We start from the raw sequence: 26,752 nt of genomic DNA on the forward strand, positions 1-26,752 counted from the left end.
CCTGCTTTGCAATCCAAGACTAGATGCCGATAAATTTGTGCCAAATGTCATAATAACGTTTTATGTTCACCACAATCTCACTGAAGCCTTTTGTGTTCCTTTGCTAACCTCAAAGGAGACAAACATTGTGCAATAGCTGTATTTCTGTTCCAACATCAACTTTACTTCTCTCCTACATTTCTTTGTTTTTTATATACCAAATATATTATTGTTGTCAGTGTTATCACTTCTATATATTGAACAGCCTAAATAATTACAACATATCCTGAAAATTTATTGATGTCAGTGTTTTTGGTCCAGCAACACCGGTATGAAAATTCCCTTTACTGATAAATAGTGGCAATTCATCTGTACCTTTCAATCTTAGTGTTGCTTAAGTTTAATATGTCAGAGATAGGACCTGAACCCAGGTTTTTGTTATTCTAAAAATAGCCAGTGCACCACATTGACTCTTTTGGGGGGGGAGGGAATAAACTCTTACCTTCTGTCTTAGTATCAGTTCTAAGACAGAAGAGTTATAAGAGCTAAGCAATTGGGGTTAAGTGACTTGCCCAGGGTCACAGATCTAGAAAGTATCTGAGGCTAGATTTTTAATCTAGGACCTCCCAACTCCATACCTGGTACTCTATCTATTGGGCTACCTAGATGTCTCACCTCAATGACTCTCATGATCAATGAATGGCCAGAATCTTTTTTATGGAACCTAGGTCATAGGCCATAAATACCTTCTCAAGAAAGTTAAAGGCTTATTTTTTCTTGAGACCAACAATTTCACTGATTTCAGGAGAAGCTACATGAAGGCAACAGAAATGCTAACTTATTTTAAAAATCACACCCTAGTGGCACCTAGGTAGCCTAGTTGATAGAGTGCCAGGTCCAGAGTTGGGAGGACTTGGGTTCAAAACTAGCTTCAGATACTTCCAAGCTGTGTGACCCTGGGGAGGTCACTTATTCCTGATTGCCCAGCCTTTGCTACACTTCTGTCTAAGATTGATCCTAAGAGAGAATGTAATGGCCAATCGGATTTTTGTTTAAATCACAGCCCAAAAATGTGTTGAATTGTTTTTTTTTCTTTTTGGATTCCCAAAGGGCCTTGTGACCCTGAGTGCAGTAAAGTAGGATGTGATGGGCCAGGACCAGACCACTGCAATGACTGTCTGCACTATTACTACAAGCTGAAAAACAATACAAGGTAAGTTTCATTGTTTATGCCACTCGATTCATAAGCTTTAATTTAGCTTGTCCACATGGAAAATTTTGAAAATATTTTCCCACTACCTACCTCTCAAGAAAAAGGTATGATAGGTTGTCATCATCATCATCATCATCATCATCATCATCATCATCATCATTTCTCTAGTGCTTTAAAGATGACAGCTCTCTAAAGACATGTTATCTCATTTTATCCTTACATCAGACAGATGGGCTTATTTTTTTACAGATGAAGAAAGCAAGGATAAAATCATAATTCCTACTTCACTTCATCATAATTAAAATTATGAGGCTGATAGTAGCTTAATAACTTTATTGAATCAAAGTAGTAGTAATAAAAGGAGGGAAAGGTAGGAAAGAGGCAGAGAGATACTTAGCTTTCGTATCTATTGGCTACCATGAAAGGCCTGTAGCTAACTCTGACAAGGGTTCCTTCTACTCTCCATGATCCAGCCAGAAGACCCCAAAGACCTCTTGGTCACCACTTATAAGCGATTTTCCCACCCACTAGCTCTCACATGTCACATCACAGGAACCAATCATAGTTTCTTAATTTGCCTGGGCTGCCCAGTTGGGCAGAGCCTGTGGGATCAGTTTCCCATCTCGTTGGTTCCTTGGTTCTTCAACTTCCTTTCTCTAAGGGTTTATCTATACCTGAATTTACTCAGTAGTCTGTGGTCTGTGAACTCCAGGTCACTGAGAGATGACATTAAAAAAGCAACATAATGGAGAGAGAAATTTGCTTCCAACAATACTTCATTTCATGTTTCATATGGCATCACCCCACTCACTAGGTTTAAACGCATTGCCTCTTCTTAGCTTCCTTTTTCCTTGACAAATGTGTTGATAATATGTTATTAAAAATAACAGCTTATATCATTATGACAAAATGCTTTATGGACATTGTTTCATTTAATCTTCAAAACAGCTTTGTAAACCTAAGCAACACTAAGATAATGCAGAGTTGTCATCTCCAGATGAGGAAACTGAGGCCTAGAGAGATTAAATAACTTGCCCAATATCAAAAAGTGACCAAGCTGGGATTTGAAATTACAACATTCTTTTTCCTATCCCTAGTTAACCCAAATTCCCTTTGACCTAGCTAACTCATACTCAATTGAGGTGCTTCTTAATAGACACTTAATAAATGTTTGTTGATTGGTTGATGGATTTAAAGCAAGGACTAAACCAGAAGATAAACCAAAGGGCTATATCCCTCCTTTCTGTTAAATATATGAGCACACCAGGATGGAGAAGTTTTCAGAAATCACAGTTAGGTACATGAGCAAAGAAACATAATAAAATGGGGATGAAAACTGGGTTTGGGAGCTGAGATGGGTGGCAAGATGATAATCATATATAAGGAGACTACATGGCAAAGAATTAGTGGTTATTTCAACTTTTGCATTTTTTGTCCTCAATGCTCCAGAATCTGTGTTTCAAGCTGTCCCCCGGGTCACTACCACGCAGATAAGAAGCGCTGTAGGAAATGTGCCCCAAGTTGTGAGTCCTGTATGGGAAGCCATAGTAACCAATGTCTGTCTTGCAAATATGGCTACTTCCTTAATGAAGAAACCAATGCTTGTGTCACCACCTGCCCAGATGGATTTTACCAGGATATGAGTAAGTTTGTTTCTTTTGTTTGGGATCAAATGAGAACATATTGGGTTTATATTTAAAGGAGAGGCTTAAGGAAAGAGAATTCCTCTTTCATGAAGTCTATCATCTGGTTAGTGTTAAACAAAAGTTAGTCATTTGGGGGATTTTGAAGGACTTGGGATTTTGTGGATTTGGGGGAAGAAATTTAGGAGATCAGGGCACAATACCTAAAAGTGTTAAACTGGAAGCCAACCTTGCAGATAATCTAAACTAGTATCTATTACCCTGAAATTTCATGTTTCTGTTTTTTCTGACCAAGTGGAAAACCTAATTTTAAAAAATGGCATAAGGGAATTAAAAATCTTCATACAAGAAACCACATGAATCTCTCTTGTCTCCTGGGTAGTAAAATTCCTTTAATTTCATCCAAAATTGGGTGGGTGGAAACTGTACTTCATCTTACAATGCCACAGTAACCCTTGCAGTCAGTTAATAGAAAAATAGAATGGAATTCCCACCTATTTCTCCTTACATAGAAAAGTCAAGTGATTGGTATAGAGGAGAATTAAATTACAAGTAGGGGGAAAGGAAAGATACATAAAATCATTATTTCATTCAGGAAAGCAGAGTCTCATTGAGGCAATGTGATCATTATATGGAAGTATCCAGAGTTAAAAGAGTCCAACATAATAGACACAGTCAGATAATTTAAAGTACAATTTAGATCAACATCAAAATGTTCACATTTGTGGCTGTTGTACTTTCTTACTTTATGATTCTTTTTTGTTTTCATCTTTTATTATAATCATCCTATTTTAAGGAGGTCTAAATAGACACGTCCTAAATAGACCAAAAGGTATATGATGCTTTCAGTATAGGTACAATTTGTTGTTCAGTTGTGTCCAACTCTTTATTCTTTAAAAAGAATCCAGTGTCAGGCAACAATTTCTACCAGGTATATAAGGTCTTACTTAAGATAGATAACAATATGGAATCTGATTGCAGATCAAAACATGCCGTCTTTCATTTTATTTCCTTCATGAGTTTTTTATTGTACGATTGATATGTGTCTTCTGTCACAGCATGGGGAAAATGTAAATATATATTTCATGAAAGCATTGTATAACCTGTAATAGACCATTTACCACCTAGGGGAGTGGGAAGGTAAGAAGGGAGAGAATCTGAATAGCAAAATGTTAGAAAATAATTATTAAAAAATTGTTTCCACATGTAATTGGGGGGGGGGAGGAATTTTAAGCCAAAAAAGATAACAACTTAAGTTTCTAATATGGATCATAAACATCACCTTGACTCATGAATTTCCTAGGAGTTTTCCTCTAACAGACAGCTACATGACCTGCTTTTAACACATATGCAGAATAAGCTTGCCTTTTCAAAATCAAAAGATTCTATTCTATTAAAACTTCTACTAAAATTTTAAAATGTGTTTTGATGGGAAATAATAATGAAATTAGTAAGCTTATGGTCTTTTTCCATACCTTTTCCTATTCATATTGATATGGAAGATATTGAGAAAATATCAGGTATTAGAACATTTACCCTCACTTTTGTTGAGTCAAATCAATGAATTGATTTTTAACCTAATTTTTTTTTTATCAGTTAAAAACCTTTGTCGGAAATGCAGTGAAAACTGTAAGACCTGTACTGATTCTCAGAACTGCACTGAATGCAGACATGGCTTAAGGTAAGAAATAGCCAAATAAATTCAATAGCTAGACGTACACTTTTTAAAAAGATTACTGCCTAATCTCACTTTGACAATATTTCTCTATATATACACTCACTACCTCACTATTAAAGCACCTTGTAGCCATTACATTTTTTCTGCTACTTTATATGACTAAAGGAGACACCTGTAAGATGGAATTTAATAATAGCTGTCATTATTTAGCACTTTAAGGGTTGCAAAATGCTTTTCACATACTATTACATTCAGATTATAAACAGATACACTGAAAAAAAAGAAAAATACTAGTAAATAAGGTAAATGAACATTTAAAAGACATCCTTTGTTCTTTTGACCTATAGTGTAGCAGTCACTGATTGCTGTAAAAATGAAGCCAGGAAATTGCATTAATTCTCTTGATTCCTTCCTGTGATTGATTGTCTCTGTGTAAGAAAGCATGCCTTGTCAGTGTACCTAATGGAAATCACCACCTTAAACTGTGTTTTTATGAAAAAATTACAAAATGTGCTTAATTCAAACACATTTGTAGAGTATATAACTAATATGTTCATAGCTTCTTCTTACATCTAATTACTCTATCTTAGGGACCTTATGCCTGGTTCCATTATCAGGTGATAGGCTTATATAAGTTTGCTGTCCATGGATAAAGTTTTTTCTTTAGTTGGTGACTTTTGTCATTGCTGAAACATAGGTAAATGAACAAAGTAATCATGCTATTTAAATCAAGGAGGATGAACTCTTTCCTAGGTTGTAGCTTTAAGAGCCTATACTCAAGATTTAGGCCATCACCCTCCTGTGTCTATGTTATTTTCTTTAGATTGTTGTTTTGGTTTGGGGTAACTCTTCATGACCCATTTGGGCCTTCTTGGCAAAGATACTGGAGTGTTTTGCCATTTTCTTCTCCAGCTCATTTTACAGATCAGGAAACTGAGGCAAACTGGGTTAAGTGATATGCTAAGATCACACAAGTAGTAAGTGTCTGAGTCCATATTTGAACTCAAGTTCTCCCAACTCCAGGCCTGCTACTCTATCCACTGCACCACCTAGGCATCTCTTTCTCTGGATAGGTGTTTTCAATAAATGGGTTTTTGCTCAAAGGATATTCACCAGTCTACCTCTCTGATATCAGTGTCTACGCAAGAAGTTCTCTATATTGACCAGTTTTAGAAAACCACTCTGTTAGTTTCAATGAATCCATGAAATCTATTTTTTTCTTCTGTTAACATTTCATAGGAGTGTGGATTTGGAGGTAGAAAGTACCTTAAAATTATTTATTGCAGCCTCTCATTTTATAGATGGGAAACTGAGGTCTAGAAAGGTTAAATAATTTACACAAGAAACCCTAGGGAGTAACTGGCAGAGCTGAGACTCAAACTCCGGTCACAGGGTCATAGAATGAAAGCTGGAAGGAGCCTTAGAGATCTAATCCAATTCTTCATTTTCAAAATGAAGAAACTGAGGGTCAGAGGATAAGTGAGTTCACACAAGCAGAAAGTGGCAGAGGAAGCATTTGAATCCAGTCTGTACAACTCCAACTTTTCCAGTGCTCTGCACTTAACCATACTTGATTTCATTTGCATGAATTTATTGTGGGTTATAACACTGCCCAGTGCAGGCTATGATGAATATTGTCCAATCTTTCTTAGGCCTATATAGAGTGGTTTACTCTAGGCAGAGCACATGACTAATTTACTTCTGTTGGAGAGAGAACCCAAAGCTGCTTTCAAAAAAATACAACAGCCCAATGGAATTCAAGAGGTCTTTGTTAAGTACCTATGTCAAAGCATGGATCTTCCTCAACCAGAATAAAAAAACAAAGATAAAAAATAGAGCTTACCTTTAGGGAGCTTCAATTCTATTGGTGGAGAGAATCTAATTTGTAAATAGCTGGGTGTGTAACTTGAGAAGGGAAAAGAAAGTACTAACCACTGAGAAGGGTCTAGAAAGTCCTTCTGTAGGAGTTTTACATGACCAAAGCCTGACAGGGATCCGGAGAGATGCTGGTAAAAAGGAGAATATATTCCAAGCAAGAGGGATAATGTGGAAAAGCCACAAGCCTGGAGATGGAAGGGATTGTGTGAAAAGCAGCAGTTGGCTGAATTCAGAGATCCAGAGCCCTGGGACGATAGTGGATTTTCCAGTCATTTACTATTGTACCTTCAAGGATATGATCATTTCACCAGTATTTATTAAGTATGCTAGGCACAGAGGATACAAAGACAAAACATGAGGTAACTCCTACCCTCTAAGAACTTCATATTCTTCTGTGACGATCCAATATAAGCTAATTTGCAAGGAATCTTCAACTAGAAAGGCCATAAAAGGCTTTGCAGAGATGTCATCTGAGCCAAGTCTTGAAGAGAAGACAAAAGATATTTTTCTGAAAGATGGAGATGAGGAAGGGAATATTTTCCTCATTTGGGATATGAGACAATGTGTAGTATGGATGTGGGAGGTAACATGCTAAATAGGCAAGTGGAGTGGAGAGGCAAAGGAAAGAGGAGGGAGAAGGAAAGGAAGAGTGAGACAGAGAGAAAGAGAGAGGGAAGGGGGGAGGCAGTTACAAAGCGAAAGAAGGAGGAAAGGAGAGGGGAAGAAAAACAAAGAGACAAAGGGAAAGAGAGGAGAGAGACAGAGACAGAGGGAGAGACAGAGACAGAGACAGAGAGCCAGAAAGAGGAGAACAGGCATTTATTAAAGACATACTCTGTGCATTAAAGACATACCATGCATTGTGGGATGCACAAAGACAACAAAACAAAACTGTCACTCTTCTTATTGTAATAGAAAACAACACAGAAGGTATCTGGGAAAAGAGGAGTGAGGATCTTCATGTTTAGGATGCAAGGAGGTCAGTGCAGACCCTGAGCCTGAAGGGAAGTAAGCAGTGAGACTGGGAACTCAAAAGTGATTTTGTTGACCCCAGAATGGAGTCATTCTCAGGAAGGTGAGGCAGCCAGTATGGAGGTAGAGCAGGCAAGACAGTGAGCCAGAAAAGGAAGTCAAATGTAGATATTTAAAGGGGAATAAAGTTAAATAAGGCTGAAAATAAAAGCCAAATCAAGCAGATGGGTGCCAGGCTCAGGATATTCTTAAATACTAGGTTGAGAAATTTGTGATGAATCAAATATGACTTCTATTTTTAAGATATTTTGAAAGGGAAGAGAGAGGTTTTTCCTATTCTTTGAAACCAAATAGAAATAAACAAGATTTTACCTCCTTTTAGGTAAGATTGTGTGGTATAGTGGAAAAAGTCTCAAGTTATTGCTGGGTCAATTAATGAGCTAACTCATACCACATCTCTGAGCCTCAGTTTCTTAATTTGTAAAATGAAATACAGTACCAAAATAATTTTCTAAAAGTTTCTTCCAAGTATTAGTGTTTCCTCTTGAAGTTTCTTTGTATTTATGTTGTATTTATTTATCCACATATATTATTTTCCTCTCAATTGAATGTATTCCCCCTTGAAGGTATTTGTGTTTTTTTATCTTTCTTTTTAAAATTTTTAAAATTAAACACACACAACCCCTTCCATATAAAATCAGAACACAAAAAGAGAATTTTATAGGAAACTATAATTCTTCATTTCATACCACTTAAGTTTATAAAAATTGTGCATGTTACGTTAAAACCTATGCTAATTATTTGCTTCCGTATGGCCTTTTTCTGTTCTCTTCAGTAATTTTTTTAAACCCTTACCTTCCATCTTGGAATCAATGCTGTGTATTGGTTCCAAGGCAGAAGAGTGGTAAGGGCTAGACAATGAGGGTTAAGTGACTTGCCCAGGGTCATACAACTGGGAGGTGTCTGAGGTCAAATTTTAATCCAGGACCTTCCATCTCTGAGCCTGAATCTCAATACACTGAGCTATCCAGCTGCCCCCTCAATATATTTTTAATGTTTCAGTGACCCTTTTTTTAATATTGTGATTGCTTTCCCTCCATCTCAATTAAAAACTGAGGAGAAAAAATGGAAAATATAACAAATGAACATAGCAAAGCAAAACAAATTCCCATAATGTCTATGTCCATAAATGTATGTGGCTTTCTTGTATCTCTTACCTCTTTTAGGAAATGGGTAATGTGCTTCATTTTAGGTTCTCTACAAATTTGACTGATCACTGCATTCATCAGAATTGTCATCTTTCAAAGTTTTTTTTCCTTATACTATTGCAGTCCTTGTATACATTTCCCCTTGGTTTTAATTACTTCACTCTGTTTCAGTTCATATTACTGAGGATTTTCTAAATTTACCAATATTTTTTATAATTTGTAGCAATAATATTCCATCACATTTATATGTGATCATTTTTAGTCATTTCTTGATTGCTTAAAAAGCCTTCTAGAACACTCCATTATACTTTAATTTGTTTTTGTTTCCCCCTCTTTTCCCCCTTTTTCCCCCCATTTCCCCCTCTTTTAATCCTTCCTTCCAGATCAGGAAATTTTTTATACTTATTAGGATTCTCTCCCTGATATTATCTTCCCTCTCTTAACTGCTCCCCCTCCCATCCAATTTTTCCCCCATCCCACTTGTTTTCCTGTTGAGTTTAATGTATTTCTACACCAAGTTGGGTGCATATATTCGTGTGAATTCTTCCTTTGTATAAAATAAAAGTGAGGTTCATCTCATACCTTCTCCCCTCACCCCTTCAAAGCAGTTTTTATGCTATTTTCACATATCAAAATTATGTGAAATACTAAGATCTATCTCCTTCTTTCCTGTTTTTCTTCCTTTACCTTCAGATCTGAAGAATAGAACCATCCACCCCAAGGACAAATGTTTTTCTTACTTAGCTTCCTCAACAATACCCTTTGGAGACTCTTCTTGAAATAAACTACATAGGGGGTCAATAGGAGTTTCCTTGCCAGCTCAGAACTAAGTTAAAAATAAGTAGGGTGAGCCAGTCATAGTTCTCATTTCATTAGCACTTAATAATAATAAATAATAAAGCACTTTCTTTGCCCACTCTTTGAGGTATGTATAGGGCACACAGTACTCCAGATGTATTCTGTCTGGTTCCAGTTGGACTATGTTCCCAAGTTCAAATGTGGTCTCAGACACTTATTAGCTGTGTGATCTTGGGCAAGTCCCTTAACCATCTTTGCCTCAGTTCCTCATCTTAAAATGAGCTAGAGAAGGAAATGACAAACCACTGCATTTACTCTGCCAAAAAAAAACCCATATGGGATCACAAAGAGTTAGATATAACTAAAATAATTAAATAATAATCACTTTTTGAATCCTAGCCCCTCTTCTCTTTAATAAAATTCTAAAATCACAGTAGCTTATAGACTTCTAAATGCTCAAGATCTAGTTAAGAGATGAATATTTCCTCCGTGCCTAAGACTAAGACTACAACGTGAGTCTTAGAAGCCAATCCAAACAGTTCTTCTGACTCCAACTCCAAGATATGACACCTCTTCCCTAGCAGGTAGTTCTGTGTCTTCTGCCCTAACTATTCTGAATCACAAAATGCTTAGAGTTAAAATGGGACTTAAAGATATCTAGTAAAACCCAAACTTGAGTCAAAATCTTCCCCTCTATAATATACTTCTGGTTTAGGGTAAGAGGTGTGGATAGGGTAGGATGGGGATCATTGCCTCCCATTTCACTTTTAGATAATCCTAGTTGTTAGAAAAGTTTTCCTTCCATTAAGTCAAACACTAACTTTGCAATTTTAACCAGTTGCTACTATCTTTACACTCTGGGACCAAGCAGAATAATTTAATTCCTCTTGATGTGACTATTAAGGACCCACTCAACACATCTTTTCTCCAAACTAAATATCCCCTGTTTATTCAAATGATCCTCTCATAACATGATCTTAAGGCCATTCACCATCTTGGTGATCACCCTTTCTGAATACTCTCCAGCATATCAAGATCTTTTCTAAAATATACTTATAAATTAATTCAATACTAGAGCTATTGTTTCCCTAGACAGAGATCAATGGGACTGTCTCTTTCAGAAGGCTTACTATTTATTATTGCTTTGTTATTGCAGTCTAGAGTTACATTTGCTGGTAGCCTTCTAAAACTCCAAGATCTAAATCTGGCCTCAGATATTTTCTAGCTGTGGGACCCTGGGCAAGTCACTCAATGCCAGTTGCCAAACCCTTACTGCTTTTCTGCCTTGGAACTCGATATTTAGTATCAATTCTAAGACATAAAACAGCAAGATCTTTTTCAGTGAAATTGCTGTTTAGGATTATCTCCCTCAACCATTCACTTAAATAGGAACCAAACCATAAATAAACTAAATTTTTGAATATTATATATCCAACTTTCCTGTCTCCTAGGAATTTTCTGTGAGATAGATTTCCCTGTCTTCTACCTAGAAATTATTACATGGTCAATCTAGGTATAATATATTGCCTCTGACACTAGTTGTTGGGTGAAGTGATTTTTGTATTTGTGAAAGATCTTATAAAAAATCTCTGTATTAGGGATCACAAGGTAACTCAGTGGTTAGAAAGCCAGGCTTGGAGACATGAAGGAGGACTTGGGTTCAAAATCTGGTCTCAAGTGCTTCCTAGCTATGTGACCTGGAGCAAGTCACTTAACACCAATTGCCTAGCCCTTACCATTCTTCTACCTTAGAATCCATAGTTAGTATTGATTTTTTAAAACATAAGATAAGGGTTTAAAAAAATCTAAGGGTCAAAAGATGTTAACTAATTTCTACTTACCTCTAATGCAGGGATCCCCAAACTTTTTACACAGGAGGCCAGTTCACTGTCCCTCAGACCATTAGAGGGTCGGACTTAACCCTAACCCTAAATTTGTGCAGTATACTCAGTACAGAATCCCCTCCCCTAGATTGCCACTCACCATGCTCACATCTTCCATTGTGCAGCCACATAATCCTTTGCACGGCACCTCGTTCTCAGAACAAGGTGCCACACAAAGGATTATGTCACTGGAAGTAGTACTGTACATGAGTGACACTGTGCTTTGTGCACCCGCCACATACAGTGTTCCTCTCACTGACCACCAGTGACAGAAGTGCCCCTTCCAGAAGTGCAGTGGGGCCCACATACATGGCCTCAGGGGACTGCAGTTTGGGGACCCCTGCTCTAATGAACAGTATTTCTGAATAAGGTCCCTTAATATAAATTCACTTACCACATATATGCCTTTGTATATCATTAGAAGTAAAGATACAAAATGTTAAGAAGCAGAGATGAATATTGGTGAGATTTCCGTACAACAAAACATTAATGGACCGAGCTATCGTTGTTGTTTTTTTAAAGTATTTTTATTTTTTTATTTGAAAATTTTTATTTAATTAATTAATTTAGAATATTTTCCCATGGTTCCATGATTCATGTTCTACCCCTCCCTTCTCTCCCTCTCCATAGCCAATGAGCAATTCCATTGGATTTTACATGTATCATTGATCAAGACCCATTTCCATATTATTATTTGCACTAGGGTGATCATTTAGTATATATCCCCAATCATATCCCCATCGACCCATGCAATCAAGCAGTTGTTTTTTCTTCTGTGTTTTTACTTCCACAGTTCTGTCTCTGGATGTGGATAGCGTTCTTTTTCATAAGTCCCTCAGAATTCTTCTGGATCATTGAGTTGCTGCTAGTACAGAAGTCATTACATTCTATTGTGCCACAGTGTATCGGTCTCTGTGTATAAAGTTCTCCTGGTTCTGCTCCTTTCACTCTGCATCACTTCTGGAGGTCATTCCAGTCTCCATGGAATTTCTCCAGTTTATTATTCCTTTGAGCACAATAGTATTCCATCACCAACATATACCACAATTTGTTCAGCCATTCCCCAATTGAAGGGTATCCCCTCATTTTCCAGTTTTTTGCCACCACAAAGAGTGCAGCTATGAATATTCTTGTACAAGCCTTTTTCCTCATTATCTCTTTGGGGTATAAACACAGCAGTGCTATGGCTGGATTAAAAGTCTAGCCATCTTTGTTAGATGAATTTCCTTTCTTGTAGACCAAGTCTTCCCTTTGTCATATCTTTGCCTTACTCATGGTGGTCTTTCAATGACACTTCTAATTTCTGTGCCAGCCTACATGGATCCAGATGTACAGTCACCTGTGAAGATGGGAAATACTACAGTGGAAAGGACTGTGAGCCATGCCATCGCTTCTGTGCTACCTGTGCAGGTAGGTGCCCCCAAGAAAGTGGATTTGGTCATTCTTACTCTGGCACATCTTTGGTTTTGTGCACCACTTTTGTTGATATGACATGGGAAATTGTCTTGAAAAACTAAACAGTAAAGGCTGGGGACATCTGAAAGTAGACTTCATGGTACAGAGATAAGAGCACTAGAATTGGGAATCACTGCATTCATATCTTGGCCCTCCCCCCCCCCTTAATCTCCCCATACCTGTTTCCTCGTCTAAGAATGAAGAGGCTAAAGATATTTTGCATTTTTTTTCAAAATCTAAATCTATGGTGTTTGGATGGTTTCTGGGAGTATTGCCTTAGAATTGTGCACTTGTCTAATCTAACTTTCTCACTGAGAACCCCATAGCATAACCTCCCTGGTTCTATTGTGGATTAACATTTAAATTAACAATTAAACATAGCTCTCCACTTTTCTAACAGTTGTGTGTTTCTGTTGAGAGATGGGTATTTACTATTCATGTTTTAAGCAGGAAATGTACTCAATTCCAGTAAGAAAAACCAATAGCAATATTGACTTACAAAGTGTCACTGGGAATAGTAAATATCTCTACTGAGGTTGTTTAGCAAAACATGCATTTCTCTGAAACTCTGTGACAGCCCTTTGATTGAATGAGGTTATTTTTACCAACGGTTCTGTTCTGAGCCCTGTGATGAAGATGTCCTAATGATGGCTTCCTTATTTCTCTTGACTTCAAGGGGCAGGAGCCGATACATGCATTACCTGCAGTGAGGGCTACTTCATGGAAGATGGGAAATGTGTGCAGAGCTGCAGTAACAGTTATTATTTTGACCATTCCTTAGAGAGTGGCTACAAATCCTGCAAAAGGTAAGCCCATTTTCCCCTTCAAAGATTATTCAGCTACCATCTTCCTCACAGGACCCTCTTCTTTAAGGAACACTTTGGGAAATGGGACTTTTAAATGATGAAACCAATCATAAACATTTGACATAGAAGCGTTGGTTGAGAACCATGTCTTTTATTTTAATTTGTCAGTTAAATCAATAAGCATTTATTAAAAACCCACTATTTAAAAATAGCATCTACTTCATAGGATTATTTTAAGGAATAAATAAAATACGAAGCACAAACCAATAGTAGAAGAGGAAGAATCTGTTAGGGACGATGAAAAATAAAGAACATTCCAACTCTCCCTATGTGACCAAATGAATCAGTGACAGGAGAGTAATGAGTAATAGGGCAACCAGTGCTGAAGATGGTGGCCAGGTTTGTACTCAGGTTAGGATTAAGCCAGGTCTCAGTATAAGTGTAAGAAGGTTGAAGGAATGAGTAAGTGAAAACCTTAAGAAGAAAACAAGTTTGTCAAGTGGGTATTCCAAAGAACAGCAGTGGAAAGGGTGGGTAGATCTTAAGTTAAGTTGTTAGTTAAGTTAAGTTAAGTTAAGTTAAGTTAAGTTAAGTTAAGTTAAGTTAAGTTAAGTTAAGTCAAGTAGATCTTAAGGAATATTGAGGAGGGGGAAATTAGGTTAAGAAGGATGGAAACTGTCATAGGCAGGGATGTCTGTGGAATGCCATTTGAGCAATGTTAGCCAATGGTTCAGAATTGCTAGAATGGAGAGATGATGGCCAGGTATGAGGATGCTAAACACTGAGTTCAGAGAGGTTGTCATCATCCTATGGGGACAATGAAGCTGATGTCAAGGTGAAGTAGGCTACAGGAAGAGCCATCAGTGTTTGGGTTTTTTTTTCCCCTAAGAGGAGAGGAAAAAACTTAAGCATTTTATAAATGTTTGTTTATATACCCAGCTAAACATGGGAGGATATTAAGACCAGAATGAAATAGTACCTGCCCTTCAGGAACTTACATTCTAACAGGGTGACAATAAGTTTATAAATAAGTACACAGAGAGGCAGCTAGGTGCCTCAGTGAATAGAGAGCCAGGCCTAAAGACAAGAGTTTCTGGGTTCAAATTTGACCTCAAACACTTCCTAGCTGTGTGACCCTGGGCAAGTCAGTTAAACTCCATTTGCCTAGCCCTTACCACCCTTCTGCCTTGGAACCAATATTTGGTATCAATTCTAAGATAGAAAATAAAAGTTTTTAAAAATGAATATAATTATACCTGTAATATTTAGTAGTATAGTGTCTAAGTCACCAAATGGGTCTGTCTAATAGTACAATAAATAGAGAGCCAGGTCTGCAGCCAGGAGAACCTGGGTTCAAATATGGCCTCAGACACTTCCTAGCTTTGTGACTGTGGGCAAGTCACTTAACCCCAGTTGCCTAGACCTTACATCCCTTCTGCCTTGGAACCAATACAGTATTCTAAGAAAGAATGGATTTTTAAAAGTATATAGAACATAAAGACAAAATAATTATAAGGTATTTGGGAGAAGGAGATCTCCAGGAGCCAAGGGGATCAAGAAAGACTTCAAATAGCAAGGTCTATGTTTATGTGCCAAGGCTCCTTCCCCATGCCCATAATATATTTTCTCCTCACTTCTACCTTATAGAATCACAAGCTGCCTATAAAGTTTTCCTCCAAGGCCTATCTTGATCTCATCAGTTGCTAGTGCCTTCTCCCCAAGACCCTATATTACTTTGTAGACTATTTGGCATATTTTTTGTATTTACTTATCTGAATATATGTTGTTTCTCCCCAGTGAAATAGAAGCTCCTGGAGGACAGGATTAATTTCATTTTTGCTTTTATATCCATAGCACCTAGAAGATAGAAGGCATTTAATAAATGCTTATTGAATAATAATGGGCTTCTGATTCTGAGACTTTAAAGTCCTATTTTTCTGATTTAAATATGCAAGACATCTAAAACATGAAGGAAATTTTTACTTGCTTTGTTTCCTGTAATATTGTTGAATTATCCTAAGAAATTAATTTGTGTCATCTCCAAGGGATGAATATGGGGGAGGTGTCATTAGGCTTGTCTTCTCCTAAGATTTGTATAAGATGAAATGATAATAAGTCATTATATTGTTTCTTAGATGTGCTGCCAGCTGTCTGGCCTGCAGTGGTCCTGGAGACAGAAACTGTACCAGTTGCCCTAGTAATTATCTCTTAGATACAGGGGCCTGCATCCTTGGAGCAATCTGTAAGGATGGTGAGTGCTGGAGTCCTAGTTTGATCTTTCTTGTGATCAAGCATGATCATTATGATGGGGAACCTTATGCAGTTTAAATATTGTCAAAGGGGTGATAGGCTGATAAGATCGAGTTTTTTCAGAGTCTGAAAGTGTGCTGTCAGCAACTAATATAAAAGCTTTCCACTGTTATTCTTAGCTGTCATTCATAATCACAGAATAATTTAAGCTATAAAATGATAAAATGAATGAAAACTCTTACCTATAAATAGAAGATAAATTTGTTTCTTCCATAAATATGGAAGACTGCTGGTAGTTGAATCATGTGTAACCCAGGAAATGGAGAAAATAGGTTTCTTTGTTACTAAAATCCTGGTTCAGGAATTCCTTGGTTTCCAGCATTTGCATATCTTGACATGTCCAAAAAATAAGTATTTCTTTGGTGTTTAAGTTTTAGGACATTTATCTGCCCCATTAAATGACTTATATTCTTTAGTATTTTATGCATATAGAACATGTAGCAAAATTCTCCGATTGTCAAGCAAAAGAGTAGTGGAATAGTCAGCTAGCATAAAGAGTAAAGCAATGAAAATGAAAGAGTACAGTCATGAAATTATCTGCATACAAATATTAGATGTGGTTGTATGACTGAATAAGCAATATTCTCTCTGTCCTCACTTTTCTCTGAACAAAGTGTCTAGACTGTAGGGCTCTTTCTAGTCATGACATTCTATGACTCTATCATGAACTTCCCCTCTATTATATAGACATATTCTGCCCACGTTGGGACCTTGATTTTATGCCCATATAGTTATATTGACAGTGTTTTGCAATGTTTCATCAAAGGATATTGTAGAAATAAGTGACCTTCAACTTTCATGCCTGCCACAGGGTACCATATATTGATGTCATCCTAGAAACAAATCAATTAGGACAGCTAGCTGGCACAGTGGATAGAGCTCCAGGACTGGAGTTAAGAGAACCTGAGTTCATATATGGCCTCAGACACTTCCTAGTTGTGGGATGCTGGGCAAGTCACTTAACCCCATTTGCCTAACCCTTTGCCCTTCTGTCTTGGAATTGTTACTAAGGCAAAAAGTAAAGAGAGAGAGAGAGAGAGAGAGAGGAAGGAAGGAAGGAAGGAAGGAAGGAAGGAAGGAAGGAAGGAAGGAAGGAAGGAAGGAAGGAAGGAAGGAAGGAAGGAAGGAAGGAAGGAAGGAAGGAAGGAAGGAAGGAAGGAAGGAAGGAAGGAAGGAAGGAAGGAAGGAAGGAAGGAAGGAAGGAAGGGAGGGAGGGAGGGAGGGAGGAAGGGAGGGAGGGAGGGAGGAAGGGAGGGAGGGAGGGAGGGAAGGAAAAAAATAGAAGGCTTAGAAGGAAGGGAGTGTGGAAGGTTCCTCTACATCCACAGAGTACAGAGAAAGATGCTCTGTCTTCTTTAGAGAAATATAGTGCCAAAACAGCCATGCGAATTTGAAGACAGCCACTTCTCAAACCTGTCTGGGCCAAACTCAGGTTATTCTGGGCTACAGGAAAGCAGGACTATGAATAGATTTTGAAAAGCCAAGCCATACCATTTGCATTGTCCTTCTTTGAACTACTGGTGCTCACTTGGCTATTGAATGTACCTCAGCTGGTAAGAATATGTTTTAAGCCAGAAAAATCTTGGGGGGCTGGTAAGGTCCTTACTTGGGCAAGAGGGCAGTGTGAGGTCTGCCCTGGAGTTGAAAGTGAAAAGGGAAGCTGTATCATTTGCATCTGGTAAACCATTCAGAGCTGACAACACTGGAGACATTGGACTTTCCAAGACAAATTGCACTTGCTATTTGGAATTCATGGTTTTTTTTGTTTATTTTCTTCAAGTACAAATAACTGCAAATTCTTTGACTCTAGATAATTCAAAATATGAAATTTCTTTGCTGTATTTTATCACTGATTTCTAATTTATCCTTTCTCTAATCTGTTTTTTTTTTGTTTTTGTTTTTCCTTTTCATAAAATGGATACCAATCACACTCCCTGTCGGACTGCAATATCTCTTCTTGAAACACAATGCTGTTGATTGAAATCACTTGGGGTGGACCAAATTTCCTTCTTGTTGACTGCTCCTGAATGGTTTCTTCCAACCCCCTCCTCCCCAAATCTACCTCTCTGACCAATCAAAACCTTCTTCCATGGGTGCACACCATGCTGTCTACGTCTCCAACTCCCTTCCCTTTCTTGCTGACCATTCCTGGAAAAGCAACGGAAGAATCATGGGCCGAGGGCAGCTTTTGTATGCTAGTAAAAAAAAACAACCTCTGTCAGCGGAAGGTCCTTCAGCAACTCTGTTGTAAAACTTGTACATACCAAGGCTGATCAGGCCACTACCCAGAATTCCTCTGTTCCTGTAGACTTCTAGATTAATCCATATTATTATTATTAAAAAAAAAAGAAAAAGAAAAACAAGAAAGCCACCTCTCTCTCTTTTCTTGCTCTTGTTCTCTCTCTCAAGTTTGTGCAGGGAGATGGTGAACTGTTTTGTCAGAACTTAAATGAAAAAGAAAAAAAACTACAACAAGCCTACCTTTTATAACTGGGCACTTGGTGCTAAGCGCCCAGAATCACAGAGTCAGTATTGTGTGGTGACCAAAGCATTTGATGCCAAAATTGAAGGTTAAACTAACGATTTGATTTCCTGTCAACTTCAGGGTTTCCTTGTTTTCGGAGGCCCTTCCCTCCCTCCACCCTGCCCTCTCTTTTTCTGCCTGCTTCCCCTCTGAGATGATGAAAGACATGTTTCGAGAGTACTCTACGGGTTGACGTGGATTAAAACGGAATAAATGCTCCCAGTGGTCTTTCTGTGTGCGTGTGTGCGCATGTGTGCTTGTGTGTGTGTGTGTGTGTGTGTGTGTGTGTGTGTGTGTGTGCATAATTGAGGGTGGGAGTTGGGAGTAGACTTCAGGAAGAAAGCATGAGAGAGCAATGATGGTGCAGAATGAAGATCTTGCATCTTTCTTGACCAGAATTATTTCCAAGGTGAAAACTGATACGCACCCATTGCCATTTACTTCGTGTGATATGTGCTGGGTTTTTTTTCCCCTTTCTTTTGTTTTAATTTACTTGAAAGATCTGCTCATGACTTCCTTCTGCAGGAAATGAGAGCCAAATATGGAAGTAAATGGATGGAATAGTCTGCCTGGGTTTCACCACGGGCAAGCTTGCTGCTATTGGTTTATTGTATCAGTTTGGAAGCTTTTAACATAAATTCTGTTCTATTCCATTCAACAAATACTTTTGAATTGAGCAGTGTGTGTTCATGTTTCATGATCGAACAGAAAGGTCAACCTAGTCACCGAATGAAGAAGTTCTTAGAAGATGTGACCATGAGCCATCTTCACTAACCTCCTCTACCCCCAGGATACTAGCATTATAGACCATGGTATCTACATCCTCATACTAATCTGTGTTTTTCCAGAATTTAATCTGGTTATAATATTAGTGAAGAGTGGGGCTGATGGTGAGAAACGATTGTAAAAATGATCTTTCTAAATTGGACCAAACATACTAGGAGGTATACAATAGAGGGATTTTCTTAGTATCAATGGGCTTTTTTTTAACTTCCTTTATTTTTAATGAACAGTATAATCATTTTCAAGTTTGTGCCCAGTTTGATCTGTTAAATAATTCATTGGTGCTGGTTTTTTCTTTTGTTATCTTAAGAAAATACATCTGGAAAGTAGTATGTTGGTGGCATAATTGTACCTCCCTCTTATTCTGTTATCCTATAACTCGTATCTGTTCTTCTTCAACCTTGTCATGATCTAGTTCTTACCTGAGCACTATCGTGGTCACCAGTTTCCTGGGCATTTCCTCTCTTGGGGTTTTCACTGACTTCTTTTACATATCACAGAAACCAGCAAACTAAAAATCAGAGGGGAAAAAATGTTCCGGGTCATTTGACAAAATTAGAAGAAGCCAAGTACAACCTGTTGTCAGTTCCAAGTTTCTTGAGTTTGAAGAGATTTCTACAAATTGAAAGGAATATTTCAGGGAACCTAGCTGGATTTTAAGTTTTTTCCTTTTTAAATTTTTTTAACATATCAAAATCCGACTGTGCCCTTATTTTTCTGGATTTTTTTTAAGTTGGTATGAAAGAAGTTATTTTTTTTAAAAACCTGGTTGCTATCAAATAGCAATCTGCTCTCTGCTTCTTAACACCTTGCCTCCTTAGAATTATTGGTCTTTATGTCTGTAAGAAAAAAATGAAATAAGGAGTCAAAAATCAGTCTGTTTTTCTGGTGAAATAGGGGAATCCAACATTAAAGGGTCCATCTAAGAGTTCAGGATGCCATTTTGGTGTCCCAGTGCTCTGACAGAATGTATTTTTCTGGTGGTGCTCTATCACTATGAGGCTACATTTAAAAAAGATTAATAATTACATACTCGTTATATTTTTAAATGGCATTAAAATGATAACAAGCCATATATCAACTCATGAGGAGCTAGAGAAGCAACGGGTTTCATTAACTTGTTTTCCACTTTATGTTACTGGAGGATACATCTGGCTTTAGGACAGCAAAGATGAAACCTGTAAGAGCACAATGCACAGTCTTTAATTTGCAGGCACCCACCTGTCTAGAACTGTGGACAAATGTAACTGGGAGCACAAAATAAGGTCAAGAGAATATCACAAACCGACAAAGTTTTGTTTTCATTTATTTGAAGAATCCATTTCACTACAGTGGTTTATAATCATTTGGAACTCAAAGTTGATGTGATTGGAAAGGCAATAAATGATGACAGTTTGTTTAGGAAAAGCACAGTCACTGTGAAAGCTATGGAACCCTACCCATACCCATTTCATTTCCCAGTAACCATTCAGACTTTGAGTGTATTTATACTGGTTTAATGACTAGTCTGTCACTGCCTCATTTCTCTACATAACATTATTGACTAGAACATAATGCTTTCAAAGTTTAAGTTAATGTTTTATATATATTATGTATAAATATATATTCATAATTGAGATATAATTATGTAATGGATAGCAAAGAATTTGTTTGGATACTTAACAAATGCCTCTACCATTATTATAGAGACAAATTCATATTCACTGTTTCCTTTTTCTTTTTTAAACTAGCAACCCATTGTTAAATCCAAATTCATTTTTATTGAGATACAAAATACTGTACATGTGTAAAATGTTCAGTTGTTTTTTGTAAAATATAGTAGAAATGTTGTAATTGATACGGGCCAAAATCAATGTTATTCCATATTTTATTTTTTCTATTAAATTAACCTGAGTTCCTGTTCATTTGATCTGTTTATAAACCATGTTTTAGGGGAGGTGGTTTTGGAGGGATGGGGAGGTCCTTTCTCTTTGAGTTTAATTTGAAATGAAGCAGAAAGGAAGGAATGAAGAAGGGGCTAAAGAAAGAAAAAGAGAAGAAAGAAACAAAGAAAGATTTGTCATATCTCTAACTCAAACCTCTTGAAAGCAGACCATTCAAAACTCTCTAGAAGCCTCAGGCATGATTTGTTTCAATTTTTAAAAAACCCTTCTATTTGTTCTCAAATAATTATACAGAGGCTGGTGTCCATGTTATTAAAATTCCATAGCTTTTCCTTCATTTTCTTTCTTCCCCCCCCCCTTGTGCTTCTTAAAAGATATTCCTCTGTCCTTAATCACCACCATCAGAAGATAGAAGAGGTTGAAAAAAATCATCTTACCTAGCATATGTCAGTTGCTAGAAATAACATGCATTCTACACATATACATATATTCATATAAATACCTACACACATACATAAAATTCATGGGCAGCTAGATGGGACTGCAGATAGAATGCCAGAATTGGAATTAGTAAGATTCACCTTCATAAGTTCAAATGTGGCCTCAGAAACTTACTTAGCTGTGTGACCTTAAGCAAATCACTTAATATCATTTGCCTCCGTTTCTTATCTATAAAAAAGAGCTAGAGAAGGAAATGGCAAACCACTTCAGTGTCTTTGCCAAGAAAATCCCAAATGGCATCATGAAGATTCGGACACTACAGAAACAAATGAACAACAACAAAATATAATGCATGAAAAGTTATGGATATGTGTGTATATTTTATATATATATTTATATGGGTTAATATATAATACAAAATTATTTTGACATTTCCTTGCATCTGACTTGCTAGTAAAACCAAAAACATTAAGTAAGGCCCAAAGATTAACCATGGATAATCAAATGTAAACTTTGGATAAAATGCAACTCTAGTGTCAACCATATTATATGGTAAAATAAAGCAGTCTTGTCTAGTTTATTGTCCAATCAGGGTCCCTTTAATTCAATTCTTGGTTCAATGGAATATCTAAACTAGTGGTATCGTGACCAAGTAGAAATAGATCCCTGCAGCTGCATATTAACTTAGAAAACCCCAAATTCACATTATTTTTGTTGAATTTTTATTTATTTGATAAAACATTCTCCAATTACATTTTAAGCTAGTTTGGTCTACAAGTACAAGTGGTAGCAAGTTTGATACCTCCAAACTATACTTTGTGACTTGAGGAAGAAAAATGAGAAAAAGTCAACAGCTGCAAACACTCGTCAGTTTTTCAGTTGTGTTCTACTCTTCATGACTCATGATTCTTATGGCTCATGATTTCATGACTCAAAGATTCTAAAGTGGCTTGTCATCTCCTCTTCCAGCTCATTTTAGAGATGAGAAAACTGAGGCAGGTTAAAGGGATTTGTCCAGGGTCTCTCAGCCAGTGAGTGTCTGAGACCAGAACTAAATTCAGGAAGATATCACCCAGACTCTAGAACCAGAGCTCTAATCACTGCACCACCCAGTTGCCTTGCTGCCTTATGGATGGGCAGTGGGGATCATAGGATGATAGGTTTAGAGCTGGAAAGGAAGTTAGAGTCTTTTAGTCTAAAAACCCTCACTTTACAGAAACTGAGTCAAGTGATTTACCTAGAGACATACAGCTAACAAGAATATAGGGTGGGATTCTAGCCCATGTCTTCTTGACTCTAAATCCAGTGCTTAAACCACTATATCAATGAGCTGAAGGTAATAGTGAGAGATTTGTTTTTGAGAACTGAGATGGGAAACATGAAAATTCAGGACTACAGTTCAAGAGAAAGATTGGAGCTGGGGATAAAGACCTGGCTATCACCCACAATTTAAAAGTAGTAGTTAAAACTTATAGGAATGAGTAAAATAGAAAAGAGAATAACAATAAGAGCATTTATATAATCCTTTAAGGTTTGCAAAGTGCTTTACAGATGTCTCAATTGATGCCTACAACCCTATAAGGTGAATTCTATTAGTATCCCTGTTTTTCAGATTACTAAACTGAGGCTAAGAGAGGTTAAGTAATTAGCCAAGGTTCATATAGTAAATAAATGTCTTGGGCAGACTTCGAACTCTGGTTTTCATAACTTCCAATTCCAACACTATCCTCTGTACCACCTAGAAAGAGATGGACAAGACATGAGCCTTGGAGAATGGAAAATAAGGCAACAAATGTGGGTTTCCTCATCATAGTTGGAAAAGGAGTACTTGATTCTAAATAAGTTCTTGACCTTCAGTGGAATCTTACATGAGTTAGTAGACTTGTAACTCAATTTTCCCATCCACAAAAAAAGGTAGTAATGACTCCTTCCTCCTTTCCAATCCCCAAGTTGATATAAGGATAAACTTGATATCTACAGAAACACAAAATTCCATAATTAGAAGGAACATGTGACACCATGTACCCTTATACCTAAACCTGAAACACAAATCCCCTTGACAACATCCTCTCTGATCCCACCAAATAATTATCTAGCCTTTACTTGAAGTCACCTAGTGATGGGAAAATTGTCACTTCCCAAGAGAGACCCTTCCACTTCTAGACTAGTTGAACTGTTTGGTCCAAAACCTACTTTTCTATAATTCATTCCATTGGTCCTATTTTGCTCCCTAGGACCATGCACAGTAAGCCTCCACACAACCTCTAATTAAAAAAAAAAAAACCTTACCTTCCATCTTAGAAGCAATATTGTTTATTGGTTCCAAACCAGAAGAGTGGTAAGAGCTAGACAACAGATGTTAAGTGACTTGCCCAGGTTCATACAGCTAGGAAGCTTCTGAGATCTGATTTGAACCCAGTACCTCCCATCTCTGTGCCTGGGGGGTCTCAATCCACTGAGCTACCTAGCTGTCCCCAACTTCCAATTTTTTAATCTATAAGATGTGACTACAATCCCATTTCTCCTAAATCTACATTTCTCAAAACAAAACACTTCTACTTCTTTCAAATCATCTCTATATGACTTGGCTTGGAAGTTCCTCACCATTCCAATTGCTCTTCTGTTTTAGTGATGTCCTCACAAAAAAATAATGGCTCCCAGAACTGATCACAATGCTATACTCCAGTCACAATCTGATTAGTAGTAGTAGTCTCTTGGTAACCAAGGATGACTATTGTCTTTGTGTGTTTTTGTGCACAAAGACACTTGTGCATGAAGATTTAAGTGGAAAAGTCGATGCACAGAGACAGTCCCACTCTCGGCGTTGGAAGCCTGGGTCCAGTGGCATGAAAAGTCGTTACATCTGGAGACTTCCTCAGCTGCATTGGATGGCCATGTTGTCTTTTGTGCTCCAACACGCCCTAAGCACTCCACAGTGCCTTGCTGTATCGCCATCTCAGCCGTTGAACCTTCTTATTGGTTTCTTCCATCTGTTCAGCCAAAGCAGTCTTCACATGCTGGGTGAGCAAAGACCTAGTTCACCAGGGGTCCACGATGACCCGATGGCTACCCTCACAAGGTTTAGCCGGCCTGTCAAAGCCGTTGCCCGGGGTGTGGCCACTGCCGCATGCTAGCAGCTACTAGGAGCCACAAGTGAGAGCTGAGTGTCAGTTGAGGGTCAGAGACTGGAGAGCTGCCCTAGGAGGGCACGACAAGCCCTCCATACCAAAGATATTACTCCTCCCTGAGCACCCCATACACAATCTGATTAGGAAAGAATATAATGATACCATCATCTTCTTTGTTCAGGAAAATAAGCTTTGTTAATGTATCCTAAGCACTTATAAGCTTTTTGACTTCTGGGCCCCATTGTTGACTCAAATTATGCTTACAATCCTTTAAAACTTGGGATTTGAAATAATACTTGTTTAAACATACATACATACACACAGAATATCTTCATATCATGTCTTGTCAAATGTGTACTTAAAGCTGATTTTTTAGGTCATTAGGATTTTATGTTAATTCTAAATATACTTAATGTTTCTTAGTTTTAATCCGTTATTCTAGATCTTCTAGATTCTAATGATCTCACCCTATCTCTTCTCTATCTCTCCTAAGACTGTGCCGTTTTAAAATTTGGTAAATCCACTATCCATGATTTCACTCAAGCCATTGACTACAAAAATGCAGAACATCGTAGATCTCTGTGGTACTCCAAAAGAGACCAGGTTGCCATCAATCTATGGTTTCAGTAAAATAACTAGTGTTCTTTAGTTTGCAGTTATGAAGATTTGATTTCTAAATAATTAGAATCTGACACTTTCCAAGTGCTTTGAAATTCCAACTTGTTTAATTCCACACAGAAACAGAATGTATTAAGATTACCCAGTGGTCCAGAGGCAATTGTCTGTTACTGCATTGTTGACTCATTTGAGTTTGCAGTCCCCTGAAACCTCCAAGGTCTTTTTTGATTTCTAATCCAAAAGCAGGATTTTATTCTCAGCTCTATTAAATTTCATCTTTTTTAGATTTAACCCATTATTCTGACTTGTCTACATCCTTTTGAGCCCCCAATTCATTTTGGTACTTATTGTTTGCCAGATCCATGAATGATAGTTAAATGTCATCCCTCCACCTTTTAGAACTCCTTGGAAACCCTATGGCCGACCCATGTGATCACTGCACATACTGTAAAAGGACAAAATGTTCTATTTTATATTTCTAGACTTGTCCCTTTTTAAGATTTTAAGTATCAGTAAAATAAGCTCCACATTGCTTACCTCCATTAACAGGAGAAACAACAATGTTCCTTTCTAAATTGGAGAAGAACTCTTCTATATTTTGCTTTGGGATCCACTTTTTCCTGGACCACTCAAGTATTTTAAAGAACTTACTCTATACATTCTTCTAAATGTTTTATTGGAAATAGTCCTATTATAGAGGGCCATAGAGAATCCCCTGGTCCTAATGCTGCCCTTCCCCAAGTAGCTATTGTGACTGTAGGTAAGTCACTCTCTGGCCCCTGTTCTCATTTATAAAATGTGGGGATTGAGCCAGATGACCCCCAGTGTACAAATCTAGCCTCGGACACTAGTTGTATGACTCTGGGCAAGTCTCTTAAGCTCCAAATGCCTTAATCCACTAGAGAAATAATGGGTAAACCACTCTGCTATTCTTGCCAAGAAAACTCAATGGGAGCAAGCTAGATAGTTCAGTGGATAGAGTGCCAAGCCTGAAGTAAGGAGAACTTGGGTTCAAATATGATGTCAGACACTTCCTAGCTGTGTAACCCTGGGGAAATTGCCTAACCCCATTTGTCTAGCCCTTGCCTTTCCATCTTAGAGTTGATACTAGGACTGACGGTAAGAATTTTTTTTTTCTTTTTAGTGGATAGCTATAGTCCATAGAATCACAAGCAATTGGACATGATTGAATGACTGAACAACAACAAATTCTAAGTGCCACGAGCTGTGCTAGGTGTTAGGATATGAAGGCAAAAATGAAGTAAATTTTGCCCTCAAGAGTCTTATGTTCTACTTGGGGAAATACACATATGAAGAAATACCAAATAAGAAAGCTTCTTTCTAGATAGTATACATTGAAATGCGTATTTGCATTCAAACAAGTGACTTTTGAATATCCTCAGATTACATGGGATATTTATTCTAATTCTTTTCTCTATCTCATTCCCCTCCTCTACAAGTATAAATCTAATCTGGATATCATTGGAGTATCATTCAGAAGAAGCAAGGGGAGAAATAGCCTCTCAAGCTTCCACTCTCTGTCAAAGTTCTA

The 26,752-nt window shown here is 37.5% G+C and overlaps 1 protein-coding gene across 1 annotated transcript in view; it reads left to right on the forward strand.

Moving 5' to 3' along the window:
- PCSK5 (proprotein convertase subtilisin/kexin type 5) overlaps positions 1–26,752 on the forward strand; it is a gene marked incomplete at its 5' end in the record, with an annotated part of 595,445 nt that overhangs the window by 392,142 nt on the left and 176,551 nt on the right. The window contains 6 exons of the mRNA XM_056806299.1: positions 1,090–1,192; positions 2,642–2,835; positions 4,432–4,516; positions 12,565–12,662; positions 13,384–13,513; positions 15,649–15,764. Of these exons, the coding sequence (XP_056662277.1) occupies positions 1,090–1,192; positions 2,642–2,835; positions 4,432–4,516; positions 12,565–12,662; positions 13,384–13,513; positions 15,649–15,764 (726 nt within the window). The remainder of the gene's footprint in view (positions 1–1,089; positions 1,193–2,641; positions 2,836–4,431; positions 4,517–12,564; positions 12,663–13,383; positions 13,514–15,648; positions 15,765–26,752) is intronic.

Source organism: Monodelphis domestica, chromosome 7 (assembly GCF_027887165.1).
Source record: "Monodelphis domestica isolate mMonDom1 chromosome 7, mMonDom1.pri, whole genome shotgun sequence".
Taxonomy (NCBI): Eukaryota; Metazoa; Chordata; class Mammalia; order Didelphimorphia; family Didelphidae; genus Monodelphis; species Monodelphis domestica.